At 59.3% G+C, this 8,632-nt stretch overlaps 1 protein-coding gene across 1 annotated transcript; it reads right to left on the bottom strand.

The window, feature by feature from the left end:
• Positions 1-221: 221 nt before the first annotated feature.
• Positions 222-1,696, bottom strand: LOC113994754 (actin cytoskeleton-regulatory complex protein PAN1-like). The gene is made up of 2 exons (XM_039387549.1): positions 1,502-1,696; positions 222-1,342 (listed from the first exon to the last, which is right to left on the bottom strand). Exons 1-2 carry the CDS (start codon positions 1,599-1,601, stop codon positions 516-518), a joined length of 927 nt encoding a protein of 308 aa, XP_039243483.1. The 5' UTR covers positions 1,602-1,696; the 3' UTR covers positions 222-515.
• Between the last annotated feature and the right edge of the window lie 6,936 nt (positions 1,697-8,632).

Here is an 8,632-nt window from a genome sequence, read left to right as displayed (position 1 = left end):
CACGGGACCCATGTGTCCTGGCTGCCACGCCAAAGGGCTGCTTCCCCAGGCGAAGGGGGCAGGGGAGTGACCCTGCGTGAGTGCCTGCACCTCTGGCAGTGACTCAGGCCCGGGGTGCCCTTTGGGTGCCCTTGGTGCCCTTTGGGCCTTGGTGGATCTGCTTGGGGCCATTTGCTGGGGCCACCCTGCACTCCCTCCCCATTCCATGCAGACACAGGCAGGTGTTGGAATCAAATCTTTTATTCCGTAACCAGAAGAAAACTGTTACGTTTTCTACGTAACAGTATCTACGGATCTACGTCTACATCTACCTCTACATCTTCCCTACATCTCTATCTACATCTTCCCCACATAAACACCCTCCCTCCCTCCCGCTGGGATAGATCCCCAAACGATCTATCCCTCCCACTGGCATAGATCCCCAAACGATCTATGCCTCAACCTGGGATAGGTCCCCAAACGACCTATCCCTCAAACTGGGATAGGTCCCCAAACGACCTATCCCTTTAACAGGCCTAAGCCAATCTTCCTGCCCCAGCCCCGGCTGCGGGAGCCTTGATCTTGATGGCAGGCCCTGGCTCAGAGCCCCTCTTCCTCTTCGCCCCCCGCCTTTCCAGCTTGGTGTCTCCACGGTCCGTGGGCACGGGGACGCTGCTGCTGCCACCATCCTGGCTGGTCCCTGCAGCCCCCGGGGAGCAAGCCAAGCGCCCCTGAGTCCCCTGCGGCAGGACCTTCCCACTCAGCAGAGCGCGGCTGGCTGGAGTCACCCCAGGCTCCCTGATGGCTTGGAGCTGGAGTGCGGCTGAGGGGCTGGCGGTGGTGTGCCTGGGCGGGGAGGTGTCCTCCTCCATGGCGACATCACTGGCCAGCGAGAGGTCGCAGCCTCGGGGGGCGTCCTCCTCCATGGAGACGTCGCTGGCCAGCGAGAGGTCGCAGCCGCGGGCGGTGTCCTCCTCCATGGACACGTCGGTGGCCAGCGAGAGGTCGCAGCCGCGGGGGGCGTCCTCCTCCATGGAGACGTCACTGGCCAGGCTGATGTTAAGTGCCGGGGTGACGTCCACATCCATGGGGGTGCTCCTGTCTGGGGGGCTGCCACTGCCCAGGGGTGTCCCGGAGGGGTTGGCTGAGCTGGCAGGGCTGCGCTGGCTGTGCCGCGCTGGTGGGACCGGGGCCACTGCTCTCCCCTGATGGTCGTAGGGCTGCAGTTGACCCTGGGGGGCACGTTGGTCTGCCCCAGCCAGCGGCTTCCCACTGCCCTGGGGCCCCCCCTGGGCAGTACTGGAGGGAACAGCAGCACCAGGGCTGCTTGCCAGTGGGGCTGGTGGAGGCAGGTTGGCTGAGCCTGTGAGAAAGAGCAAAGCCTGGAAGTCACCTCCCGAGCTGGGGCCGTCAGGCGCTGAGAGGACTGAGGAGGAGGAGGAGGGCCAGGTGCAGGGGAGGAAGGGCTGTCAATGTCCCCACCGTGCACTGCGGGGCTTTCGGGCTCAGGCTCTGTCCTCACCTTTGGTGCCGGAGCTTTGGGGGGAGCGGAAGAGCTGCACGAGCCGGGTCAGGGCTGATCTCCAGCTCACAGAGCGGCGCCACAGAGCTGACAGGGCCATGGTCCGTCACGCTCGGTGGCCGGTCGCTTCTGTTGACTGGACACAGGTCTGGATGCTCCTCTTGGAGCGTCTCCAGGGATGGAATGTTAGGCCTGCCATTGTTGTGTCCTAGAGACAGCACCAACAGCTGTCTGCCCCACCCCCAACAGCTTTGCCAGCTCTTCATGGGCAGAGGAAGGCTTAACCAAAGAGCTCGAATCACAGAACATCCTGCCTTGGAAGGGACCCACAAGGCTCGCCCAGTCCAACTCCTGGCCCTGTGCAGGACAGCACAGCCATCCCACCCTGTGCCTGAGAGCGTTGTCCAAACGCTCCTTGAGCTCTGGCAGCCTTGGGGCCGTGACCACTGCCCTGGGCAGCCTGTTCCAGTGCCCCACCACCCTCCGGGGGAAGCACCTTTTCCTAATGTCCAACCTAAGCCTCCGCTGACACAGCTCCGGCCATTCCCTCGCGTCCTGTCCCTGGTCCCACAGAGCAGAAATGGCCGCTGCCCCTTGGCAGGAAGCTGCAGCCCCCCATGAGATCTGACCTCAGTCTCCTCTTCTCCAGGCTCAACAGCCCCACTGACCTCAGACCTCAAGGCCAAGGTCCTGCACCTGGCTCAGGGCTTGGCTGGTGCCACCTGGCACAACAGCAACTTGCAAATTTTGCAACACAACAGGGAGGACCAAGAAGGCTTTGGCTAAGAGACACTGTTTACAAGGGACTGCAGTGACAGACCAAGGGGCAATGGCTTCGCGCCGGCAGAGGGCAGGCTTAGATGGCATACGGCAAAGAAAGCCTTCCCTGGGAGAGTGGTGGGGCCCTGGCACAGGTTGTCCAGAGAAGCTCTGGCTGCCCCATCCCTGGAAGTGTTCAGGGCCAGGTTGGACGCGGCTTGGAGCAAGCTGCTCTAGCGGAAGGTGTCCCTGCCCGTGGCAGAGGGGTGGTTGGAAGCAGATGAGCTTTCAGGTCCCTTCCTTCCAACACAAACCGCTCTAGGAGTCTAGGAGTCTTGAAAAACAGGAGACTTCTGCAGAAGCCAGCAGGTGAATAAAAACCTTTGCCACTTAAAGACAAAGTCTTGGTACCAAGGGGCATCACCTGATTCTGGGGACTACTCTCATGACTTCTCACCACTGGAAGCTGACATTGCTGAAAGCGATATAAATTGACCTAAAACTGACCAAACAATCCGACAAAAGCTCCCTGATGGAAGGATGCTGGAGCAAGCATATCATCCTGGAGGCAATGACAGGGCAATTTCTGCGCCTCTGCCGTAAACCTGTCAGTTCTGGCCCTGCCCTGGAGAGGTTTTTTTCGGCTCTCCATTCCGTGGGAAGACAAGCGTGGACAAGAAGAACAGGGTTCTGTCCGCTCAGGGTCAAAGGCGCTTTATAGGTCTGTGCTGTGATCTCTTGGAGTTGAGCTCCTGTCTAGAAAACGAGGGCTTTCGGGACTGCTCAGCAGCTGGCTCCTCACGTGGAATCAGATGTTCCAAGCAGGGAAGGGTATGTCCAAGAGGGGTTCTGCCCACTTGAACTTCTGAACTTGTGGAGCTCTCCTGGCGGTTCTGGGCATAGTGATTCCGTGGATGTCAATTGACTGTTCTGGAGAAAAGCTGGGGATTAAAAGAAGGAGGGACAGAACCAGACTGAAAATGGGTGAAGGGGTTGCAGGAAGTGAGGCTGGGCAGCAAGAGCAGTGAGTGAGGGGAAAAAAGGATTTCAGGCAAGAAGGAAGAAGATCCCTGAAGAGGCTCAAGGCAGCTCTCCTCAGCTCCACGCTTCTAGTCTTACAGGCTGCCTTGCTTCCTCCTCCCGCCGTCCCGAGCTCCACTCTTAGCAATAGGAAGGTGCTCTTGCAAAGGGTGTAGTGCAGTCACGGTTGGCAGGGAGAAGCGAGAAGTCACTGGTTGCTCAGTTGTCAGTTCCCAAGAGGTGCCGTTTGCCCGGAGACAGGGGGCCCAGTCAGCAGCACAGAAGGTCTCAGGTGACCACGTCCTCCCTTTTGAAGCGGCCTCCACTTTGAAAAATGTCAGTGGCCTTCCGAGCCACCTCATCGGGACGTAATGGGGGGCACAGAGTAGGCGTGTCGGGAAGCCTGTAAGCCCAGAGTGTCTCAGCCAGTGGAGAAACGGGCAGGGAGCAGCGCTGCGGGCAAAGGGGCTAAAAGGGGGCTGCGACCTCCACTGAGCTGAGCCACCTCACTGCCGTTTGTCCAGTGAAGTCTCCCTTTTCTTGCAAGAAAAGTTTATTTTTTTTCGTCGGCTCCTCCATCTCCTGGCTATTTAGGTGTTTCCCACTGGCTGCAATTTCAGACGACCACAATCCCATGGTCTCTACAGCCCCGGCTGTCCCGCACCTTCCCATCTCCAACAAGGTCTTTGCGGTCTGTTAGTAAGAGGTGGAGCAGCACAGCATTCCTTTGGCTTGTCAGAGGCTCCAGCCCACCGGGCCAGGAAGTTGTCGTCACCGCTTTCCGGGAACCTGCTGGACTGTTGGTGCTTGGCTGTGTTGCTTCTCCAGCTGCCGCCAGGGCAGTTGAAGTCTCCCCGAGAACCAGGGACTGTGACCTGGAGGCTGCTTCAAGCTGCCTGTAGAGGTCTCCTCCACATCTTGCTCCTGCTCAGGAGGCCTGGAGCAAACCCCCACAGCAGTGTGCCCATTCCCAGCCTGCCCGCCCTTTGATCCTGACCCATCAACTCCTGAGTGGCTCGCCATCCACCCCAAGACAGAGGTCGAGACCTTCCGAGTGTCACCTCCCAGAGATCTACGGATGTCGTCTCCCTGGGCTCCTGTGAGGCCCTGGATGTGGTTGCCAGCGCATTCTTCCCTCTCCCTTATGGGCCCTGTCCAATGCAGCCCCAGGGCAGCCCGGAGGAGCCCTGTCTGGGGCTGCGCTGGGCTGACCGGGGACACGGTGGGGTCACTGGGAGCAGCCTTCCAAAGCCCCAGAGCGGGAGGATGGTGCCCAGGCTCTGCTCAGGGCTGCTTTGGGCGTGGGGCCGTCTGCGCGAGTCCTGCACGGGACCCATGTGTCCCGGCTGCCACGCCAAAGGGCTGCTTCCCCAGGCGAAGGGGGCAGGGGAGTGACCCTGCGGGAGTGCCTGCACCTCTGGCAGTGACTCAGGCCCGGGGTGCCCTTTGGGTGCCCTTGGTGCCCTTTGGGCCTTGGTGGATCTGTTCGGTGCCATTTGCTGGGGCCACCCTGCACTCCCTCCCCATTCCATGCAGACACAGGCAGGTGTTGGAATCAAATCTTTTATTCCGTAACCAGAAGAAAACTGTTACGTTTTCTACGTAACAGTATCTACGGATCTACGTCTACATCTATCTCTACATCTTCCCTACATCTCTATCTACATCTTCCCCACATAAACACCCTCCCTCCCTCCCGCTGGGATAGATCCCCAAACGATCTATCCCTCCCACTGGCATAGATCCCCAAACGATCTATGCCTCACCTGGGATAGGTCCCCAAACGACCTATCCCTCAAACTGGGATAGGTCCCCAAACGACCTATCCCTTTAACAGGCCTAAGCCAATCTTCCTGCCCCAGCCCCGGCTGCGGGAGCCTTGATCTTGATGGCAGGCCCTGGCTCAGAGCCCCTCTTCCTCTTCGCCCCCCGCCTTTCCAGCTTGGTGTCTCCACGGTCCGTGGGCACGGGGACGCTGCTGCTGCCACCATCCTGGCTGGTCCCTGCAGCCCCCGGGGAGCAAGCCAAGCGCCCCTGAGTCCCCTGTGGCAGGACCTTCCCACTCAGCAGAGCGCGGCTGGCTGGAGTCACCCCAGGCTCCCTGATGGCTTGGAGCTGGAGTGCGGCTGAGGGGCTGGCGGTGGTGTGCCTGGGCGGGGAGGTGTCCTCCTCCATGGCGACATCACTGGCCAGCGAGAGGTCGCAGCCGCGGGCGGTGTCCTCTTCCATGGACACGTCGGTGGCCAGCGAGAGGTCGCAGCCGCGGGGGGCGTCCTCCTCCATGGAGACGTCACTGGCCAGGCTGATGTTAAGTGCCGGGGTGACGTCCACATCCATGGGGGTGCTCCTGTCTGGGGGGCTGCCACTGCCCAGGGGTGTCCCGGAGGGGTTGGCTGAGCTGGCAGGGCTGCGCTGGCTGTGCCGCGCTGGTGGGACCGGGGCCACTGCTCTCCCCTGATGGTCGTAGGGCTGCAGTTGACCCTGGGGGGCAAGTTGGTCTGCCCCAGCAGTGTTCCCACGCCCATGGCGCCCCCCTGGGCAGTACTGGATGGAACAGCAGCACCAGGCGTGCTTGCCAGTGGGGGTGGTGGAGGCAGGTTGGCTGCGCCTGTGAGAAAGAGCAAAGCCTGGAAGTCACCTCCCGAGCTGGGGCCGTCAGGCGCTGAGAGGGCTGAGGAGGAGGAGGAGGGCCAGGTGCAGGGGAGGAAGGGCTGTCAATGTCCCCACCGTGCACTGCGGGGCTTTCGGGCTCAGGCTCTGTCCTCACCTTTGGTGCCGGAGCTTTGGGGGGAGCGGAAGAGCTGCACGAGCCGGGTCAGGGCTGATCTCCAGCTCACAGAGCGGCGCCACAGAGCTGACAGGGCCATGGTCAGTCACGCTCGGTGGCCGGTCGCTTCTGTTGACTGGACACAGGTCTGGATGCTCCTCTTGGAGCGTCTCCAGGGATGGAATGTTAGGCCTGCCATTGTTGTGTCCTAGAGACAGCACCAACAGCTGTCTGCCCCACCCCCAACAGCTTTGCCAGCTCTTCATGGGCAGAGGAAGGCTTAACCAAAGAGCTCGAATCACAGAACATCCTGCCTTGGAAGGGACCCACAAGGGTCGCCCAGTCCAACTCCTGGCCCTGTGCAGGACAGCAAGACAACACAACCTGTGCATGAGGCGTGTCCAAGTATTGGATATGGCCTCTGGGGACGTGACACTGCACTGGGCAAGGCTGTTCCAGGGCCCAACTCCGCGGGACGCACATTTCTTGTCCACACCTAAAGAATCCGCTGACAAAGATACGGCCATTCCCGTCGCGTCAGTCCTGGTCCCACGAGAAGAAACTGGACATGCCCCCTTTGCAGGAAGCTGCAGCCCCCCAGGAGATCTGACCTCAGTCTCCTCTTCTCCAGGCTCAACAGCCCCACTGACCTCAGACCTCAAGGCCAAGGTCCTGCACCTGGCTCAGGGCTTGGCTGGTGCCACCTGGCACAACAGCAACTTGCAAATTTTGCAACACAACAGGGAGGACCAAGAAGGCTTTGGCTAAGAGACACTGTTTACAAGGGACTGCAGTGACAGACCAAGGGGCAATGGCTTCGCGCCGGCAGAGGGCAGGCCTAGATGGCATACGGCAAAGAAAGCCTTCCCTGTGTGAGTGGTGGGGCCCTGGCACAGGTTGTCCAGAGAAGCTGTGGCTGCCCCATCCCTGGAAGTGTTCAGAGCCAGGTTGGACGCGGCTTGGAGCAAGCTGCTCTAGCGGAAGGTGTCCCTGCCCGTGGCAGAGGGGTGGTTGGAAGCAGATGAGCTTTCAGGTCCCTTCCTTCCAACACAAACCGCTCTAGGAGTCTAGGAGTCTGGAAAAACAGGAGACTTCTGCAGAAGCCAGTAGGTCAATAAAAACCTTTGCCACTTAAAGACAAAGTCTTGGTACCAAGGGGCATCACCTGATTCTGGGGACTACTCTCATGACTTCTCACCACTGGAAGCTGACATTGCTGAAAGCGATATAAATTGACCTAAAACTGACCAAACAATCCGACAAAAATTGACCTAAAACTGACCAAACAATCCGACAAAAGCTCCCTGATGGAAGGATGCTGGAGCAAGCGTATCATCCTGGAGGCAATGACAGGGCAATTTCTGCGCCTCTGCCGTAAACCTGTCAGTTCTGGCCCTGCCCTGGAGAGGTTTTTTTCGGCTCTCCATTCCGTGGGAAGACAAGCGTGGACAAGAAGAACAGGGTTCTGTCCGCTCAGGGTCAAAGGCGCTTTATAGGTCTGTGCTGTGATCTCTTGGAGTTGAGCTCCTGTCTAGAAAACGAGGGCTTTCGGGACTGCTCAGCAGCTGGCTCCTCACGTGGAATCAGATGTTCCAAGCAGGGAAGGGAATGTCCAAGAGGGGTTCTGCCCACTTGAACTTCTGAACTTGTGGAGCTCTCCTGGTGGTTCTGGGCATAGTGATTCCGTGGATGTCAATTGGCTGTTCTGGAGAAAAGCTGGGGATTAAAAGAAGGAGGGACAGAACCAGACTGAAAATGGGTGAAGGGGTTGCAGGAAGTGAGGCTGGGCAGCAAGAGCAGGGAGTGAGGGGAAAAAAGGATTTCAGGCAAGAAGGAAGAAGATCCCTGAAGAGGCTCAAGGCAGCTCTCCTCAGCTCCACGCTTCTAGTCTTACAGGCTGCCTTGCTTCCTCCTCCCGCCGTCCCGAGCTCCACTCTTAGCAATAGGAAGGTGCTCTTGCAAACCGTGCAGGCACGGTTGGCAGGGAGAAGCGAGAAGTCACTGGTCGCTCAGTTGTCAGTTCCCAAGAGGTGCCGTTTGCCCGGAGACAGGGGGCCCAGTCAGCAGCACAGAAGGTCTCAGGTGACCACGTCCTCCCTTTTGAAGCGGCCTCCACTTTGAAAAATGTCAGTGGCCTTCCGAGCCACCTCTTCGGGACGTAATGGGGGGCACAGAGTAGGCGTGTCGGGAAGCCTGTAAGCCCAGAGTATGTCAGCCAGTGGAGAAACGGGCAGGGAGCAGCGCTGCGGGCAAAGGGGCTAAAAGGGGGCTGCGACCTCCACTGAGCTGAGCCACCTCACTGCCGTTTGTCCAGTGAAGTCTCCCTTTTCTTGCAATAAAAGTTTATTTTTTTTCGTCGGCTCCTCCATCTCCTGGCTATTTAGGTGTTTCCCACTGGCTGCAATTTCAGACGACCACAATCCCATGGTCTCTACAGCCCCGGCTGTCCCGCACCTTCCCATCTCCAACAAGGTCTTTGCGGTCTGTTAGTAAGAGGTGGAGCAGCACAGCATTCCTTTGGCTTGTCAGAGGCTCCAGCCCACCGGGCCAGGAAGTTGTCGTCACCGCTTTCCGGGAACCTGCTG

This window comes from Pipra filicauda, unplaced genomic scaffold (genome assembly GCF_003945595.2).
Source record: "Pipra filicauda isolate LSUMZ 115617 unplaced genomic scaffold, ASM394559v2 scaffold576_size465856_pilon, whole genome shotgun sequence".
Lineage (NCBI taxonomy): Eukaryota > Metazoa > Chordata > Aves > Passeriformes > Pipridae > Pipra > Pipra filicauda.
Note: the sequence above shows the minus strand (reverse complement) of the source record. Positions and strands in the feature narration are given on the sequence as shown.